General features: G+C 38.8%; 2 protein-coding genes across 4 annotated transcripts in view; both read right to left on the bottom strand.

The window, feature by feature from the left end:
• mcph1 (microcephalin 1) overlaps positions 1-8,476 on the bottom strand; it is a 37,238-nt gene extending 28,762 nt beyond the window's left edge. For 2 of the 3 annotated variants that reach the window (XM_065959790.1, XM_065959792.1), the window contains exons 1-10: positions 8,370-8,476; positions 6,384-6,427; positions 6,198-6,289; positions 5,593-5,711; positions 5,023-5,107; positions 4,405-4,516; positions 4,185-4,316; positions 3,833-3,913; positions 1,867-3,015; positions 295-410 (exon numbers count right to left, since the gene is read on the bottom strand). In XM_065959790.1, the coding sequence (XP_065815862.1) occupies positions 295-410; positions 1,867-3,015; positions 3,833-3,913; positions 4,185-4,316; positions 4,405-4,516; positions 5,023-5,107; positions 5,593-5,711; positions 6,198-6,289; positions 6,384-6,408 (1,911 nt within the window). In that variant the 5' untranslated portion in view covers positions 6,409-6,427; positions 8,370-8,476. Of the gene's footprint in view, positions 1-294; positions 411-1,866; positions 3,016-3,832; positions 3,914-4,184; positions 4,317-4,404; positions 4,517-5,022; positions 5,108-5,592; positions 5,712-6,197; positions 6,290-6,383; positions 6,428-8,261; positions 8,350-8,369 lie in introns of those variants that run through there. The other variant, XM_065959791.1, reaches the window with a different exon arrangement.
• Positions 8,477-10,275: 1,799 nt separating this feature from the next.
• On the bottom strand, positions 10,276-20,500 carry LOC110002544 (neuropeptide Y receptor type 1-like). Its single transcript, XM_020658169.3, has 4 exons — positions 19,785-20,500; positions 19,520-19,625; positions 16,403-18,765; positions 10,276-12,078 (listed from the first exon to the last, which is right to left on the bottom strand). Exon 4 carries the CDS (start codon positions 12,006-12,008, stop codon positions 10,668-10,670), a length of 1,341 nt encoding a protein of 446 aa, XP_020513825.1. The 5' UTR covers positions 12,009-12,078; positions 16,403-18,765; positions 19,520-19,625; positions 19,785-20,500; the 3' UTR covers positions 10,276-10,667.
• Positions 20,501-20,937: the final 437 nt, after the last annotated feature.

The following is a 20,937-nucleotide window of genomic DNA, read 5'->3' as shown; positions in this document are numbered from 1 at the left end:
TATTTTCAGTGTGCAATGGATTTTTGCACACCTCAGAATGTTTAGGCTGTGCACATGGTACCCTGTTGGCCACAGACATTATAAATTCAATACAAACAAGAGACTGAATACGACTAAACAGTAAAATTAGGATTATAAGAGGAAACACTCGGTGGTCACAGACTTGTTTTGAATTTCTGAAAACGATCTTTCTGCACCCATTTTCAGGAAAAACTCAGATAAAGTGCAAAAAGTCACTAAAGTAACTCTCTGCACACCATTTCTACATTTTATTTAATCAAGATGTGTTCTTACCGTTGTTCTGTTGACCATTTTCTGAACACTCGAGCCGATTTGCTTTGAGGGATTCTCTTCTCCTTCAGAGAGGATCTCCGTCAAAGCAGCTCCAACGCCACATTCATTTCCTCGACCTAAAGAACAAACAACAAACATATGATTGAAAACAGTGGAGGGGGGTGGGGGGGGGATGTCACTCAACCTATCACATAGCAGGCACTTGCTTTGGTGTTTGTGTGCATTCATGCATGTTCTTATCTGCTTGGTTACATTTACACCTGGATGAAAACACCAACATTCAATTTGACTGTTTTAAAGAACTTTAAAAGAAGAATTCTCTACTTCAAATTTTTATATTAATTTTCAACTTCAGCTGGCGACAGAAAAACACAAAAACCTCTGTGATAAAGTTAACTAAACCATAGACTCAGGTGCTCTTATGTCTCATATGTTGTATTAAATAAACACACTATGTTTCATGTAGCTTTTTATATGCAGAGAATTAGAACAGTAAATGTCAGCAGCTTGATCTAAAAGTGTAACCTCTGATTTAAATTTCATAAAACAGCCACCTTATCACCATAATTGTATTGAAAAAAGCAGTATTTAAAGCTGCAGCTATGTTTTAAACAATATTAAATACGCTGTCTAACATTGAATCCCTCAAGTAGTTTTTATCTTACTACTTTTTAACATTTTCTAAAACATGTCCACATTAGTAAACTCAGATTTAAAGAATGCTTCAATTTAGAAAACAGTTGAAATGATCTTAAAGGTGCACTTTGGAGTTTCAGTAGAGAAATGTAAAGTTGGAGAAGTGTATAGATTCTGTGGGATATGTTTATAACTCTATACACAAACTGTCCTCAGAGGAAAATGTGGTCCCTGTAACACTGTTTGAAGATAAAATGTGAGTTATGGTGGGTAGTGAAAGCGTAACTCTCCAGGTAGCTTTAAAGCTCTAAACGGTGTTCAGGGACCATTTTTTTCTTTGAATAAAGTTTATGTTTTTAGTTCAGAAAAAAATAGCATAGAATTGTTTCCCTTCTCCAGCTTTCAAATTTCACAACTAAATCTACAAAGTGCACCTTTAAATACAAAAACTCCATCAATCACAAAGCTTTCGATCCTGTTTACGGCCTTTCAGAGCTGAGGTCTCAGCGTGAGATGTGTGAGCTCGGTGCACCCTTGTGCTGTTAAATATTATCAAACAGAAGCAGGTCTATATCATAGACTGTGTAGAGAACATCCTATTCACCTCATGTTCAAAACCTCAACCCTGGGAACTAATTCAGACTTTTAAAGACAGACAAACATACACTTTATAATGTGAAAACGCATATTAAAAAGACCCCATTTGTTTGTACTGAAGTTCTATTTCTTTATTTTTCACTTAAAATTTGACATTGAGTAAAGGTTTTTTTTGCAAACCTTTAAGATTTGCACACATCTCCCCGGGGTTACAAAACAGTTGGAAACCTTAACTTAACAATATGATTAAAATTGAGGTTCTTCTTTCAGTGCATAATAATGAAGATTGATTCAATGTAATGCTTTCATGGTAATGACTCTGGTTGTAATACTACTCACTTTCCGAGCTACATGAGGGGGCTCTGGCAGCAGAGTGTTTCTGTGGATTGGACTCTGCGTTAGATTCTGTTTGACTTGTCGGTTGCACTGATATAGAAGCTCTTCTCTTTTTTACCGCAGCACTTGTGGTTGTACAGCTGCTTGTAAATGGTAAAGTGCTTTGTCTTCTGTCTACAGGTCGCACATTAGCTACTGAACTACCCAAAGCAGGCAGAGAGTCTTCAACATCCTGTTGTGGATGAATCAGAGGCTCACTGCTGGCATCGGATGGCTGTCTGCGATTTCTGCCACTCCGACCCTCTTCCAGTTTTCTCTTCTTTTTACTGTTATCCTCAGATCCCATGGTTTCACTTCGTCTTTGTTTTCTCTTGTGTGGTACAGAATCCAGATCAAAAGGAATGTGAACGAAGGGGTCTTTCATTGCAGGCAGATTAAACAAAACCGACGTTTTTGCTCTCCGACGGTTAGCGGGGGAGAAACAGTCCTCAAACACATGATCATCACCTTCAGTGGAACAAGAGGCGACACTTTTAGAGTCACTGGACACTGTGGACGATCGTACCAGAGTAGAAAACGAGTGTCTGGGTCGTTTGGGAACTTTCTGTACTGGAGGAGAAGGTTCTTTAGACTTTGCAGCATCAGCTGGAGATGAGAGACAACTAAGAGAGTTCACAGCATCAGAAACAGAACGGGTCCTACTCACTTTAAGGGATTTCACTGCTTTCGATTTTCCCTTTCCCTTTTCAGATTTATTAGGAGATGGGCTTGGAGTTTTTGTCAGAGATTCCCTTTTTTCCTCATGAATGTTCTTGTAAATGTGCGATTTCTTATCCTGACGAGAGCTTTCCATCAAACCTACAGATGTACGTGTCTCTGCTAGCTTTTTTCTCACTGAGGTCCGTCTTGTTTTTTTTGGTGTACTCCCTACATCGTCCTCGTTGTCTTTGAATTCGGGGCATTTCAATGGACTTGGAATCCGCTGTGGTACATCGCGGCAGGGTGACAGCCAAGGCTTCTCAGAGCTTTTCCTGCGGCGCAGATCATGACGGTTATGGTTGGTCGGAACAACTTTTGTTCTCCCCTCTTCCTTGTCAGGCGAGTAACCTGGTTCAGCAGCAGAAGCACTCGAATCATCATCCGACTGGTCATCTAAATGAAAGAAAAGATAACAATGACTCAGGGTGTAAGCGTCTTTAAAATGTGCTTTATCGATAGACAAGCTCAGTGCATTTAATAATAATTTGATTAAAGGGAAAACTCTCCACTCTAAATCTAAACCACATGGTATAAAAACCCTTAAAAAAATCTTCAGTGCATCGAATTCCTCTCATTTCTTTAAACTGCAGAAGCAAATCAAGTCATGGGTGATTACTGTGCATTCAGTCGACAACTCCAATGGCCTAAAAATGTGTGTTGTTTAACTCACTACACAGATTATTATTTTTATGATAAAATCTCCAAAATCACATTTTTAGCAAACACAGGCAAATCAAAAACACATTTTTCTGTATACTGCATGCAAAGACTCTATTATCAATACTCTGATGTGGTATGTTTGAGGAATCTGTTATCTCATTCCTTCCCCAGAAATACACCCTGTGTGTTGGGAAAGATTAAAAACATCAATTGATCAGTACAAATGTTGTGCCTACGTTACCCTCACTTTATTTGATAGTGAGAGTTGAATTTTGCAACATCTCCCAGTCATAATTTAACAGTTGTAGCAGTTGCTTATCTTAATGTTTTCCCTCAAAAAATGAAGATGTGTGTAGGATAAAAGTTGTTGTTGTAATTCATTAAGCTTGGAAAACGGATGAGACGCTGTAATACAGCACCAAAAGGGGAACAGGTTTCAGTGTTGTATGCAAAATTTCTGAAATAGTTTTGCAATTGCAAAATAAAAAAGGGGAAACATTAAAAATCTATTTGGGACAGTAATGTAACTGCAAAGTTCTGTTTTTCTTACACTTTAATTTGAAGACGGTTGGTGTGCTCCCGAGGGAAGGCTTCAGTCCAGTGGGTGAGCGGGCTTCAACCAGCTGTGAAGCTGAAACACAACAAGAAATATGTGATTTTTTGGGGGACTTTTCTAACTTATTTTAGAGAAAGGACAGTGGATAGAGTTGGAAATCAGGGAGAGAGAGAAAGAGGAGGAATGACATGCAGGGAGGAGCCACAAGTCGGATTCAGACCTGGGCTGCCCGTACATGGAGGCACGCACGCTCACCACTCCGCTACCGGCGCCCCAGAAATATGTGAATTTGAAATGCTCAAAGGGTATTTCATATTTTGGAGACCTTATCAGTCGCTTCATATACCTGTGGGTGAGAGGTTCTCTCGCTTCTCCTTCATGTCCTTCAAACGCTGAGCCATATAATCCGATCGTTTCAATGCAGGGCTATAAACTATTCCGTTCTCCTCGTCAATAATGATGGGAGACACTTCTGTGACTGTGGAGAAAGACAATTAAATGAATGTCAACATACAGACATACTCTTGTTTTTTTAAAAGTTTCCAAAAGGTGTAAACCTGTCATACCCAGAGCTTGTTTAGGGTGAAGGTCTTTCATCATCTTGTCTAGTTTTTTCTTCATGCGTCTGTCGTTTTCAGGTGTCCTCTCTGGAGAATCCTTCGGCTGCATATTACGATGCTACGTAATCCAAACACAAAAAAAGATTCTTGAAAATTAGACTCTAAATGGAATTTTTTCAAAGTCAATTTTATTTCATCAATTTTATGAATTTTAAATCAGAATATGAAAATTGAATTAATCCCAACAGTGAAAGTCATTTTGAGCGATGTAGCTCTAATGAAATCAGAAAGTTTCAATCAAACGGTGGAAAACAAATTTGATTTGTATAATAGGAAGCTCCAGGGAGGTAAAATAAAAATAGTGGTTCCAGTAAATTCAATTTGATGAATAACTTATCAATAATAGTGGCTAACTTTTATAAAAATACCAATGAATAGTTTTACTTTGGTGAACCACATGACACCTAGTTCACAGAATCTGATCAGCTCAGCGTCCAACCTTTGTCCGTATCTCAGAGTCAGCACAATTTGCGGCTTGACAACAGTGGTGAAACACTGATTAACAATGACGGCTTAACCTCTGACACCAAGGTAAACATCACATGTTAACCTGACTGTACTCACTCTTCTGTTCTTTAACACAGGGTTGCTTTCATCATTTAAGGCCGGATACAACTCCTCATCCACACGCACGCCATCCTCGTAACACCTGGACAAAAGAATAATAAATCCATGTCAAGACATTAAAGTCAAACTGCTGTAAAAAATTACAAGATTTGTATATTTAAAAGCTCTTGGTGATACATAAATATAATGCATATAATGACTCCATGAGAATACTATTTAAAAAAACCTTGATGGACTAGTACAAGTGAGCTATTTTGTAATGCAGGACTTAACACTTTTCAGGCTCTTGTGAGAAACTTAACGTGCAAATTTATCAGCCGATTGAAGGATTCTCAGAATTCCATCATTATGCTGTTGACAAATCCCAGTCATAGTTTTGTGTGATACCAGTCGGCCTTGTGGCGACACTGGTACAGCTGTCTTTTTTAAAAATGGTGATGTTTTGTCTGTTTGTTTGTCTTTTTACCCTGAGTTTTTATTTTGTTTGCTTTCACTCAGTGTCATGTTTTCTAATGGACTCCTGAGTCTGGCAATAAAGATGATGATGATGAGGATGATGATGATTACCTGCTGACCCAGAGAACAGAAACAAGCCTGACACCACTTTTCTTGGCATTCCTCCATGTGGCTGGATGACCATTCTTGAAGACGACATGTGTGACTTGTTTGTTGAATGTTTTTGGTACCTGTGAAAATAAAAGTCATTAATGTTTGCACCATTTCAATGGACTGTCATTTCACATAGTGTAACAGTTGAAATTGTGGTACAGTGTTGCTAAGTTACTAGGGCAGCGACATCACTAGATGACGCCTTGTTTACATCCTTGAAGTTAGTTTGAGTTGCGCTTCTGCCATACACGGCTGCTGTAACCGAGCTCCCACTTTTCTTTTGCCTCTCAACAGTGACATGAGGGTTCGTTTGGACACTATTTTGCTCATGTATGATAAAATATTAGCCGTACATCCGGGCTGTGTAAGGTTGATGTGTAGTTTGTAATAAACGACGAACAATGTGGAAACTCCAGACACATGTGACTGTCCACTTTTGGCTTACTTACTGTCTCCGACGCTCTCCCTAAAACACCATCAACCAAGAGGCACGGACCCAACAGATAGTAAATAGTTAACTGAATACAGTATCATGCAAGCGTTTTTGTTCTCGGCCGTCTTACCTGAGCTCCCATTTCCTGCAGCTGCTGAACGAATGGTTTTGCATAGTTTGCTGTTTTGTCCGATGACCACACATCAACATAGGCAACAACATCTGCACACACATTAAATAGAGCCATGAAATTAAACAATAAGTCATAAACTCTAAACTTGATTAACTGCAGGAAGGCTTTGATGATGTACAATACCTTTAAGAACTTGACTTGTGGTCATTACTTGCTCCAAGAATCACCTACACAAAAACAATGAAGACATTTTTTGATGTGGCAGACGATCTTACACATTCAGTGATGTTTACTAACTACAAGAAAATAAGGAGATTTTTACTTTCTTCAATTATCAAATTGATCTTTGATTAACTGAATGGATAGAAACACTAAAAAGATGATCTTAAAGGCAAAAGAAGGATGTGCACTTTCAAGGTTAGTGTAGCCAAGGTGGAGGTTAACAAGTCAATCACTGTATTTGTTAGCTATATTTTATTTCACCCTGTTTGACTACAACAACTAAATGTAGAAACGATATTATTCCATTTTAACCTCTCCTACACTGACTTCCAGTGTGTTTTGCTTTCATTTTAAGATTTTGCTGATTGCTTTTATGGCTCAGAAGGGTGTGGCCACTGGCAGACCTTTAAAGTTTAAAGGTCTGCAATATAAGGCCCTTTTAGTTTGTTGAATGGTCCAGGTTCAAGGCAATAATATCCTTCAACGTGTGCAGCAAGATGTTGGAGATCTTCTATCAGTCTGTTGTGGCCAGTGCACTGTTCTCTGCTGTGGTCTGTTGGGGGAGCAGCATTGGAGCTGGTGACACTAAGAGACTGGACAAACTCATTAAGAAGGCCTGCTCTGTGATAGGCTGCAAACTGGACTCTTTTGTAGTGGTGACAGAGAGGAGGACTCTGAACAAACTGTTATCCATTATGGATAACCCTGATCACCCTCTGCACACCCTACTGGACAAACAGCGGAGCAGCTTCTCCAACAGACTGATTCAACTCCGCTGTCACAAGGACAGATACAAGAAATCTTTCTTAACGAAGGCCATAACTCTGTACAACAGCTCACCTCATGTGAGCAGAGAACTGTCATCATGATAATATCTGTCTCACCTTACTGTAACCTGTTCTGCACATGTTTAAATTTACAAATTATCCCTGCACTCAAGTTCACTTCATTTGTCTACTCACCGTTATATTGAATAGTTTCTGCTTATAATATGTCTACACTCATGCACTTTAACTTATGTCAATACTGTCCATTTACAACTCTGTTTTTGCACATTTACATTCAATCTTCATATTTTAGACTAGTAATGCTTAGTTAAATCCTGGTTGTATAGATTCCCATTCTTAGTTTAGTGCTTATTTACTATGTATTTAATATTATATTGTGTTTAGATTTGATAACGCCACAATTTCCCAGTTTGGGATCAATAAAGTCATTCTATTCTATTCTATTCTATTCTATTCACTTCTATATCTTGTTGTCATGACAATCGTAAGTGAAGTTTAAACTCGATGAATTGCCTTAACAAGTACAACTAAAATAAAAGGTGTTAGGTTTAAATAAGCTCTGAGTACAGGTGAAAGTTTCAAAGTGTTTGTTGTTGTTGTTTAGGCAACAAGGACACATCACCCTCTTCTTTATCCACTGTCAGTGACTTCTTGTTTTTGTTTAGATCACAAACAAACAAACACAACATCTACAGCAGGTTGTTTTTTGTAAACGCAAAAAAATAGGTGTTAACATTTCTTAAAATGAGTCAAACATGTCAGGAAAGTTGAGTTTCTTGTGACTTTAGGGCAGATATTTAACAGTTCTGTAGCTGAACAACAACAACAACAACATTATATTATTATTGACTATCTTACATTAATTAAGTCAAACTTTTTTGTTCAAATATAAACAACTTTAACGTAAGAACTTAAATGTTTTATTACTAAGCCAACAAAACCACTGTTAACAGTATTATATTGTTTGTTTACTGAGTGTTTTGCTACTTTAGCGTGCTAACAAACATTCAGACTTTTAGCATCAGCGCTGCTAACACGGGTCAATACTTACGTAATGAACCGTCATACAGCCTCATAACAAACGTTTTTGATTATTAACAGCACGAAGACGTGGAAGCAGACATCAAAAGGTGTTATCTAGACCATTCAGTGAACTTACTTTATGCGGCAAACAAGTTTAAAATATGCAGTTTCCAACAGAACCTCACTACAGTGTACATAGTTCGCGCGTGCAGTTTGTGATGCAATGCATTCTGGGACAAACGGCCATCATTGGCTGAGACGAAACAAACGTCACTTCCAAACCAGAAGCGATGGAACAGGAGAGTGCTGAGCCCTCCGAAGGGCCCTACGAAGCTTACTTCATGACTAAAAGTGAACTTTTAGGAGTTTAATTCAATACGTTTCTGTTTCTCTTGACAGGCAACAACATTTCTCTGTCAGAATTTCATTAGAATTTCTCTCGGGATCAATAAAGTATCTATCTATCTATCTATCTATCTATCTACCTACCTACCTATCTATCTATCTATCTATCTATCTATCTATCTATCTATCTATCTATCTATCTACCTACCTACCTATCTATCTATCTATCTATCTATCTATCTATCTATCTACCTACCTACCTATCTATCTATCTATCTATCTATCTATCTATCTATCTATCTATCTATCTATCTACCTACCTACCTACCTATCTATCTATCTATCTATCTATCTATCTATCTATCTATCTATCTACCTACCTACCTATCTATCTATCTATCTACCTACCTATCTATCTATCTATCTATCTATCTATCTATCTATCTATCTATCTATCTATCTATCTATCTATCTATCTATCTATCTACCTACCTACCTATCTATCTATCTATCTATCTATCTATCTATCTATCTATTCTGTTTTTTTAACCAGTTTCAAACTAAGCTGCAACCTTTGGTGTTGAAAAATGAAGCCATGCAGAAGTGCAAAAAACTGCAGTTTGTCGAATGTTCACTTGAGGCTGGCTGCAAAAGTCCCATAATCAACACAAATTCATATATTTTGACAGCAGGAAATTAACATATTTACAGCCTGGTATAAGAAACGTAATTGGTTTTATTTGCCCCGTATATAGTTATTCATAATTATGCCAGGGCTGACCTGATGGACAGATGGGCGATGTTTGTCAGAAGGCGTAAGACGCCTCAGCTCCAGCTCTGTCGTAAGGTTGAGGGAGCATTTTCAGCATGGCAACTGCAACCGATGGGCTTCCAAAGCCCCCCTAAAGTAGCCAATGGGTGACATCACTCAGGCTTCATCCACTATTAATTACAATCTATGTCTCAAACAAATGACTATGTTTAAAAAAATACAAAACCTGACTTGGAGGCCTACAGACAGTGTAAGGTGACCAATTCAGACTTAGTAGTCAACAGGTGCAATTTGCTGTCAAGACGACAAGTTATTAGGTTGTTGTGAGTCATCAGGCTCCCTGGTGTTCATTTGCAGTCACTACCTAGCCCCAAAGATATTTCAAAGTCTGTCTTTCTTCCATCTGTTTCTCAGACACCTCATTGTCTTTCCAAAAACAAACTATCTCAGACGTATCAAACAATGTAAAAGTGCAATACCCAGAATACTAAATTCATTTTGCTAATCTTAGCATTCATCAATTCTGAGGTTATTTGCATGGCTGTATTTTTTTGCACGCAGCAGAGAAACAGATCTGTATCTCATATTGTTTATTACAGAAAAGAGATTAAGGCATTTGAGGTAATATTTAGAAAACAAATTCTTAAATATTCTACTGTTGGATGATTCAACCGGGCACAAAGAAAGGATTCCTCCAGGATACAGTTTTCCAAAAAGACCTTGTTTACACCTGGCATTAGCATGTGTCCAGGTGATCTGAACAGCTCTATACTACACATAAAGATAAAGATAAACTTTATTGATCCCCTGTGGGGGAAATTTGTGCATTTATGATATGCACAGTCATACACAGCCTTTGGACTAAAAAGGCTACATAGACAGATGGTATAAACACATTTGATGCTATATCTACATTTCTTTATTAAACTCATCTAAGATGTTGAAATGTCATTTCTGTAAATCAAATGAATCACAATATATTCACTGTAGAAGATTACACAATAAACAATAAGTGTTTCATAAATAAAGATCAACAATCACAGCAGTACAACATTCATATAGAAAAAACATCTCACATCACAATACATTTTTGTTTTACCTTTCAGTACAAGATACAGTCCATGACAAAGTCAGATATAAGCATATAGGAAGTTTCTTTTTATAATTCAGAGCTACTCAAGTAAAAGGTCAACCAGAATTTCACTGCACACTTCACCTCAAAACAATGACAATAGGTTATAAAGTCTCTACAGAACGAACAACACATGTTAGTCCTATAACTACACCATAGTACACGCGTAGGTTGTGACATCAGAGTCAGACAGAGTTGCTCCTGCTGCTCAGAGGCACAGATGTTCGAGACATTTCCATGTGCACGGTGGACATGGGTAACCTCTCACACTCCTCTTCTAGGTGTCGGCAGCGGCAGTGGAGCAGTATCTCGCTCACCTCCTGCTTGAAGTTGGAGTTGAGAAAGCCGTAGATGATGGGGTTAATGCAGGTGGAGGACATGGCCAGCAGGTGGCATAGGGAGAACAGAAGGTTGTGGTGGCAGACTGGCAGAGCCTCCTGGTTCCAGTCTGACACCACGTTGAAGATGGTGAGCGGCAGCCAGCAGAGAGCGAAGGCCGTGACAAGGGCGACCAGCATGATGGTGATTCTGCGGCTGTGGGTCATGTGCTGATTCTCCGGGGTCCTGGCACGGTCCAGCATGTCTTTGCGGTGGCGTAACCGCACAAAAACTCTGACGTAACAAAGCAGTACCAGCAAGAGTGGACCGCAGTACTGGAACAGCAGGAGCCATGTGGTGTACGCGAGCCTGTGCTGCTGGGACGGCCAGTGCTCTAAACAGGCCTCCATGTGTGGAGAGGCTGCGACGTAAGAGAAGACGGTGTGTTGAGTGGATGAGTTTTTGAAAGTGTAGGAAACAGGTGGAGGTGGAGATGTATTGAGATGAGCCCCAGGAGAGGACAGGTGATGCAGAGGAGACGGGGGATTGATTACGTTGGTGTAGGGCTCGTTTGTGAGGAGCTGAAAGGCCAAGAAAGGCGACGAGGTGAGTCCAGCAAGAATCCAAATAAGCAATATCACAATATAGGCTTGAGGGATGCTTGGCTTCCATCCGGAGGGGTTAATTATCAGCTGATGTCTCTCTAGAGCAATGAAAACCAAAGACAGCACTGACACAGTCACAGAAACACACTGGATGAACGGCACCAGACGGCACAGCAGGGATCCAAACACCCAATGATCCATGAGTGTGTATATGACAGTGAAAGGGAGGCAGAAGACGCACACCAGGATGTCAGAGAATGACAGGTTGCAGATGAAAATGCTGGTGACGTTGACTTTCTCTATGTGACGGGTGATGATGCAAATAAGGCCGATGTTCCCGACAATCCCCAGCACCATCGTGACGCTGTACCAAATGACCAAGCACACCGTGAGGAGAGGAGACATGTGGCACAGCTCATCGTGCCCGAAAACAGCAAGGTCTGAGAGGAGCTGGGTCTTATTCTCCAGCCATTCCTGCGCGGGCTCATGACGGGCCCCTCCCTCCTCCCGTGGCAGGGAGTGCGTCGCGGCGGAGGTGTTGAAGGACGGAGGAAGAGCCGTCGACGATGCAGAAGACCAGCTCGTGTTGCCACTCAAGGACATGTCACCAAGATTTCAGTGTCACAAGCCCCGGGGATCCAACCGTCCATTGCAGCCCTGCAAAAGCGTGCATCTGAGACAAAGAAAGAGAGAGAGAGCACAGAGGAGAACAAAAGTGATTCATGAGCAGAGAAGCTCTTGGAGGTCAACAAATCTGTTAGTGAAGAATGAATTCAGGTTGTTTTTTTTTGCACAGAGTGAAAGAAAGGTAAGAGGTGGATCCTGAGGCTGAGGAGAGATTAAACCCTGCAGGGATGCTATGTGTGAGGATTTATAAAGGGCTATAAACTGCTAGGCAATTCATATGAGATCCATTTCTTGGTGTGTTTATTGACATTCACTTCAGATTCGACAGCATCAATAAATGAAATCTGGCATCCAGGAAATAATTGGATGCCTTGGCTGCCTGCCTGCCTGCCTGCCTGCCTGCCTGCCTGCCTGCACACCTGGATACCTGCACTCTACAAATTGCTCTGGGGGCACGACTTCCACTATCTTTCATCCTACACCAGAAGTCATTATAGGCACCGGATTTTTATGTGCTTGGTGGATTCATCCAGAGGTGGATTTGACATTCTTCAAAATGTTCAACACAAAGCTTGCTCTTGCTTACTCTCCAATTTGTAAAGCTCTGAAATCATATCGACATCGACAAAAAAGACTGCATGCTGTTAAGCTCCGTCTACAAAGAGGCTGTTTATACCATTTATTAACGTCCATCCTGAGGGATCTGATATTTTGTCGGAATTCCGGTTTGGTTTGATTTTGTGCCAATGAAGGGTGTCTGAGTGCAGCTGCTTTGTCGTAAGACACACATTTAGTGCTTTCAGACTTCTTCTGAAGTTTTCAGGATGAGCCGCACGACTTAACACAAACAGCTGAATGTTCACTCAGATTCTATCCAGAGTTTCTCCTGCCAGCTCAATAGAGTTTTTTCCTGCAGAAAGTCAGAGTGAGCTGATGTGAGAACCCAGCAGGATGTAATGATGTACAATTCCCTGATTGATGCACGACCACAGACTGTACGCACTCGGCCGGTACAATCTCTGCACATGTAATAAGACTACTTACTGCATTATGTTTTCTTTTTCCAGTATGCTCTTCTCTGGTCTTTTTTTTGATATTGTGATTTCGGCAAATAATCTCATTATGGTCGTATAGCTGGCTCTGCTGCATCCCCTTCTGTGTCCTTCTTTTTACATCATGACTTGCTTCAGAAGACCCCCCCCCCCTCCATTTTACCGGGATTGTCATCAAGATCAGGAGTAAAAATGTTAAAATGGCTTTAGTGCTGTTACACCTCACCCTCTTAGAGAACATGCATTTGCAGCGTCGGCCAAAGTGTTTTTTAAAAACATCCTTTAATCTGAAAAAAACAAACTGGGTAGGTTCAAGCACTGACGGCATAGATGGATGAACACTCGGGTTTCAGAAGTGAAGCCAATGTGGAATTGTCATTCTTTCCAATGGCCACCTGGGGGAGACTACTGTTTGCAAAAGGAAGTTTGATTGAAGCCAGATGACCCTACTTTTGAGTTGATTCATTACTTCAGTAAACACTGTCCTTATGAGTCTATTGTGTCAAACAGGTTTAAAGTCTTCTTCAATACTTAATGATGTTCATTTTGTAAATGATGGTCCCGTTTAGAGAAAAACTGAATAAGAAAACTGAGTTATTTATCTAATGTAAGAGTCCTGTACATCAGTGTGTTTAACAATGTGCATCCAACCCGTCCAAATGTGGTCTCCTCTGGTTCGAGAAGGGAACATTGGCCAAAATATTTGAGGCCTCAAAATGTGTTTTCACAAAACTCTTGGTTATGTCAGAGCGGCTACGTCCTTTTCTCTTATAGAGTCTACATCTTAAAGAGACCATTTCCTTTATTGTCTGGTTTTAGTCAGTCCTAAAGTCCTCTGACTTTAAATTCAGTGTCATATTTTTGTGGCTTAATTGAAATTTCCACAAATAACACAATATTTGTTTTATTATCTTAAGTCGACAAGGGATTGCAATGTTAGTTTGTGTATCAAATCATTACCTTGGCCCAGACTATAATATCATGAAAACTATTTAATTGAATGCTATGAAAACTGGTCAACACTGGTCCCCAGAGTACATATCCCCCTGACTTTGGCAATCCCTTTACTTTTACTGTTGCTCAAACACATGGTCAACAATTTTGGATTTTATTGATATTTCTTAACGACTTTTGGATAGATTGCAAAAAAAGGCTGTCAAAATAACAGATAAAGTACAATTTATCAATAATACAGAAATAACACATCAAAAAGCTTTACTGGATATACATTATGGATATCTATAATTAACTTTACTACCTAACTATACAACTTTTTTTTGGTACATTTTATTATATTTTAGAACAAACTGGGTGAAAAAAAACACGACAGCAAGGAATCGTATGAGCAAATTACAGGATTCTTCAGTAATTTGAGTTTTTGTTTTTGTTCTTCTTAATCGCTCTTTTCTTCTTCTATCTATTTGAAGATCTCTGACACGTGTCAGTTCTCCTCCCACAAATGAACCCTCCAGTCAAAGTTTCAGGACTGAACATAAAAGCTTAATGACAATAAAATTACTGAGCAACTGAGCAGAGACTTCTTCCCATGCAGGCAGTGTGTCAAAGTGAAAGGGCACGACATTGTCAAGATCCTAAAAATGGATGTTGGCTCCCTCTCCTGAACTCTCTACCATTTGGAAGACGAGCCTGTCATTTTCTATTAACCGCACACACACTTAGCTATCAGTCCCTTCACACTGCATTGTTTCTAACCCGCTCTGTCAGTGTGTTGAGTGAGCTGCGGGCAGGGTTTGTTCATCCTTTGTTCACGGAGGGGGGAAAAAGTACAATGTCACCAGTAACCAGATGTAGAAAAACAGCTGCAAAGAGAGTGGAGGGAACCAAACCAGCAGGGGAAAGAAGAGAAATAGCCAATTAGTGTGCAGATTAGAACCTGTCATGTTACAATGATACTGAAGGAGCCAGCATGTCAATGTGCTCATAGCCTCCACAGCAAAATATTGCTGGATAAGGATCACTGTGACATGGTGAATCATTTTCACCTGCTGAAGTGTCCTCCATCTCTGAGAAAACCATGTGCTCTCACTGTTCTCTAAATGTCAGTTTCCTTGAACCAGATTCTCCTCGGTTATCATACCTGTATTCATTCTGAGAATAGATGTCGTATACAACAATTGAATTTCATTTATTTGCCTCTTAATCCACACGGCCATCATTTTTCTTTGTGCATTTGTTGTCACACTGAGATGTTGCTCAACATTATCATTATCTTCTAGCTATTACAGCTGTAATATTATATATAAGTGTGATGTAAATGCACAATTGATTTTTAATTAATTGCATTTTCTTTCATTTTACTGTGAAATAGTTTTCTTCTATACATGGATAAAAGAATTGAGAATGTATAGGTATGGGCAATCCTGCAGGATTGGTCTTTTTTTGCTTGCATTAAACCACATAATCAGAAATGATGTTGAATATGTTTGCATCAATGAAAATGGGTGGTTCATACCAAATTCACCTATACGGTTACAAATAAAGTAACCTGAACCTGAACCATTGAGTGATTTAGACTTTAATGAATTAAATGAATGAATGATAAAAAGGGGAAATCCAGCTTGTAAATGTTCCCCTCTTTGCAGTTTCATACAAAAGCTTCTTACCCTATTAATGGAGTTGCTTTTCCCATTTGATAACATTTTCAAAATCACCTCTTTTATTTTATTTTTTTAACCTGTAGAACTGATATTTCCAGGAACATCATTGTGAGTTCATGTTGCAAAAACATCCACCACACCTAGTGAGTCTATATTTTGCAGTTCCTACATGCTCAGTCTGTGGGGATGTTTGGTTCAGTTTCTCTCCTGCAGCCTCCTGCATGTGGAGAAGCAGGCAAACAGGCGGCAGGCACCTTAATGTGCACAACCTGAGATGATGGCTCGTGCCTCATTATTCACTGCTGGGGCTGTCAAGGACTGAGTGGGTGAAACCTAACAAGACATTATCACCATGCTGTCAGCTGATGCTTTTTTGTCTCTTTCTCCACGTTCACACATTAAACATTAATGCAAATAAGATGCATTTTTTCCCCATACTTCCCTTTTTTCCCACTCAGTTTTCCTGCATAAACTGGATGCACATTTTTACACTGGGATTATTTGAACACATCATTAAAAAAGATTTTAAATTGTAAAGGGTTTAAAAATCTACAGAAACAGAGCGACAACAGAGCACAGCAACAACAAAGCATGCATTTAACAATGATCAACAACAAAAAAGCAGCTTTACAATGACTTTCCTGGACATTTTGTGCAGAAGAAGAAGATCATTATAGTGCATCATAATAAAAGCACTTACATGAGTGGTGCGCTGATGAGAAGAGTGTCACTTTGAAGCCAAGATGACAGGGAAAAGAGAATCCACCAAGATGATAGTTGCAGAAGGACTAGCTGAACATCACAACATCCAGAATCTTTCTGTCAGCAGAGAGGGGAGCAGCGCTGATATCTGGCTGTCGGAGCCCCTTTGGGTGCCAGAGACCCTCAGAGCCCTGTGCTCTGCTGTCACACAGTGGTGGATTCACTCAATTACATCCTGAAAATGACACCTGCAGTTAGTGCTGTTACGATGCATATGAGCTGGCAAGAAGTAAAAGAGTTTGACCAAGTTTACATTTTTATTTTCAGTGAATTTAGAACAATTACAAGTGTGATAAAAAGCAAAGTTGATGAGTCTGTCTTTGTTTGTTATACTGAATATGAACACCATGTATTGCATGTGTTGGACTTCAGCTGTGCCAAACATGTAAAGACCAGTCCCAGAAAGCAACAGAGACCCAGAGAGAAGACTAAAAAGAAATGAAAGACACGGTGCATGTTGTATGGTCTCTGCAGGGTTTTTTTTTTATGCACTTCAGTCAACTTCAACCGAAACCTAAGAAGAGTCCCTAAACTTTTTAAAGGAAATCTTTTTTGTCTCATGAACAACAGCTGATCTTTTTTATGAGCAGAAGAAGAAGAAACTTGATTGTGATTGTATGATTTGGCAGTATGTGCTATTTCTATGTTCGGTGTAATTGCTGATTTACCATCACACCTCTACACCCATAAAGATAATTCAGAAGTTTGTGAGCCTTCATTTGATCCAATTGCAAAATAAATTGCGGCTGCAAAACTTTTAGTTGATATAATTTACACTGTGAGATACAATGGCTCTTTAAAGTGCAATTATCTTAACTCTCATTTAATCGAATGACTAGTCTTTAAACGATGACAACACAGAGAAGGAATAAGGAGAAAGTAACAGGTTTGAAGCTAAAAGTCTGTCATGTTCAGCTGCTATATAACCCTTTTTTTATTTTCCTTACATGCACTCTGTGAGTAGGTTACATACACTGAAAGATTTTTTCTCATAGTCCACTGCACAGCTCCTACATTGCACCTTTTGTACATTTTGTTTTTTATTTTTACTTTTTATATTTTACATTTTTAAATTCTATTTTATATATTGTAACAGCTTCTTGTACTGTATTATTTAAGTTGTTGCCAGTTCTGCTTTATTTCCTTGTTAATTGTTTAGCACCAATACACCAAGTCAAATTCTTCGTATGTGTAAATGTACTTGGCAATAAACCCCGATTCTGATTCTGATTCTTAGAAGGCAAAAGATCGAATAATATTGATACTTTTTTTTAATTGATAGGGATAGCTATAACAACACATCACACAGCAAGTCAACAAGTCACTCTGCAGTTCTTTTCAAGCATTGTTTGACCTCTCTGTGAACTGTATAAATGTCCTCTTCTTAAGCAGGGGAAAAATGATACACACCATGTTTTGCACAAACATGCACGAAAAGCTGTGAGAATTGTTGACAGACACACAAAACAACATAAATAGCATGATAAGATCGTCAATATTTTATAACTGATAATAATTTAAAACGGCTTTATTGTTGTTCTTAATGCCCGAGTTTGTAGCTGCTGAAGAAAATGTAATAGACTGTGTACTATGGATGTAATAAGAGACCCAATGGTTTGTAAAGACAGTACTTGGAAATTCTGATTTAATTTTTGTTTAAATTATATTCAATAAAGCAAGAGGAGGGTGCTACACCTTTGATTTACCACCGATTATAGACTGTCCTGAAGTGAAGGAGCCATAAAGGTTTTTATTTTTTACCTCTGTTAACTGTTTATTATCTTTGCTTCTCATAAGGATTTTTCTTAAAATGTGATGAGGTGCTTGTTTTGTGTGGACTGGGCTATTAGTTCAGTTTAGAAAACACACACTCATGTTAGGATTTGTTATTGTGCTCAGAAACACTCCAGGGGTGCTGTTTGGTTTGGTTATTTCTTTTCACTGAGTTGTTTTTTAATAGTTTAATAGAGTCCTCCTTTTTTTTAGTACTTTATTGTGATTTTTAAGATGAATGCACACATTGTAAACTGTGAACCCCGGGAGGAATAACCTCCAAACAAACATCCTGCTTGTATGAGGTATGTGAGCTGGCAGGAATGTTGATGAGTCTCTCTTTAATGGTTATTCAGTGTGTGTAAACGCCATCCATCGATAGTTTGGACTTAATGTTTTGAAAACATGTAGAACATGTTACACTCATTTGAGTTGTTTGCTTTCTCCACCAACTTGAAGCTGCAGGTTTTCTTATCGACCAGCATCTCACGGTGGGCAGGAATGGTAAGAGTTCTGGGAGAAGGGATCCTGAATGGCAAAGAGAAGGAACATTACACTCTTTGAAAAACAACATGATCTCCTTGGATTGATGCACAAAGATGATTAGGACTGAGAGGGGGGTTGAGTTAAGACTAACTGCAGTGTGAGAAAGCAGGAATGCATCAAGGTGTTCTCACAGTCTTACTTTCCTGAGCATATAGTCCACCTGTGGCTAATAGGAAAAAATATGTCCGCTTGTGTAAACACAGAATATATTCTGACATATTTTTATTTAATTTCTCTCAAACTTTGTTCGTCCTGGATGATTACAGTGAGACTAATCAAGTACACTTTGCTGCCATTTTACTTATAACATCTTTACAATCTAATGCATTTCAATAGTTTAGGATCTGCTGGAAAAATCTCTCTCTGAAAAGTGTCAGTTTTTAAAAAAATTGGCCTAGTGGTTAGTTTGTGTGCCTCATGTACAGAGGCTGTCGTCCTCGAAGCAGGTGATCTGGATTATGAATCAAACCTCTGGCTCCTTTCCTGCATGTCACTCCCCACTCTCTCTCTCTCCCTCTCTCTCTGATTTCTGAGCCTATCCACTGTCCTGTCTCCAATAAAGGCATAAAAATAAATCTTTAAAGAAATTGAAGGTTGGATCGTTAAATAAGTGATGCATGAGGGTCGATCCCCCTCCCTGTCATCAATAATTGTATTCTAGCCCCCAGGAGAAGATTTGTGTAAATGTTTAAAAAGCACTTTAATGAATCAAAGCATTTTTTTTTTTTAATCTTACCCGGTCATGCAAAGAATCCCCACGAGCTGAATGCATTGAAATACATTGCAGTCTTTCTTCCAGGACTCTCCATAAGCACGGTCATTCCCATCATCATCCACACAGCCTGCATGTCAAGAAATCAAATCAGTGTTCACTCTTCTCAAGCTCACATACATTTATTAAATATAATGTGGTTGGTGTGTTTATTTCATCAACTGGATCCAACCTCTGTCAAATAAAACTGAAAAAAAGCTGTTTGCCATTTACGATATTGTCGACTTACCCTTTGGAAAAATGATCTTTCCTTCTTCCAACTTGATGTTTAATTTCTTGAATCTGCACGAGTGACTCAGGGAAACCAGTCCCAGCAGGAAAACAACGACACGGAGAGAAGCCTGGAAGAGAAAATTACCGACACCTGTGCATGCTTCATGGAGCCTGCGGTGAATCGATGCACTTATCGCATTCTATTCATCCAAACCTTTTTGAAGACAGCCTAAGCTCTGAAAGGAAATACAAAATTTGATTTGTCTGAATTAGAAAAATGAAAAGCTGTTCTTATAATGAGAAAACCCAAAAATGAAGAAAGAATATGAAACTAATTTATTTTAAAGTGAAATGCGAAAAGTGAAAAGTCTTTGTGTTTGTGTCTCATTGTCAATGATCCAGAATCACACAAAGGGGCAATTTGACATCAAGATGAATGGAAACTTTTTAGTCTACAACAAAGTTTGGAACATTTTTTTTGAAGCAACTAATCTTCATTTGTTAAATAACATCAAGATAATATCCCAGTGAAATGTCAATTTTTACCACGTTATTTTAAGTTGAAATGAGGCTTGTAGTGGACTTTAAATTATTTGATCATATCAACAATATTTGTATTTATGTAATAGTTTAAATCATTATTTGAATGAAGCAATCACTGTTTTAATATTTGGTTTTAACCTTTTTTTAACCACCATCTCTAATAGTACAAAGGGGACAATAAGTCATTAGGTTGTAAATTATGCAGTGAGCTTTGAGACTTGTTTTTCAAATTCAGTAAACTTTTGGTTGTAAATGTAATTTACTCTGACAAATTTAAGACATTTTAAAGTTTAATTGTAACAACAAATAAATGTGTACTCTATTTTTTGTATTGAAAAAAACACTCAATCACAATTAAAGATGCGTGGAAAAAGAAAAGACATTTAATGAACCTCCAAACTTTAGAAGAAAATTATTGTTCAAAGGTTTGAGTACATACCGTCGTCATGAGGAGGGATTGTTTGGATTTGTCGGAAGCTGATGAGTCTGAAAAGGTTCTGATGAGAGCTTTATATTGAGGGTTGCATCCCTATGTATTTATCGATCAAATTTGAACAGTGATGTAACTGTTCTTGTTCGATATTTGCTTAAAGGTGGGAGCAGCAGTTACGCACGCAATGCTGATG

This window comes from Labrus bergylta, chromosome 10 (genome assembly GCF_963930695.1).
Source record: "Labrus bergylta chromosome 10, fLabBer1.1, whole genome shotgun sequence".
In the NCBI taxonomy this organism is placed as follows: domain Eukaryota; kingdom Metazoa; phylum Chordata; class Actinopteri; order Labriformes; family Labridae; genus Labrus; species Labrus bergylta.
Note: the sequence above shows the minus strand (reverse complement) of the source record. Positions and strands in the feature narration are given on the sequence as shown.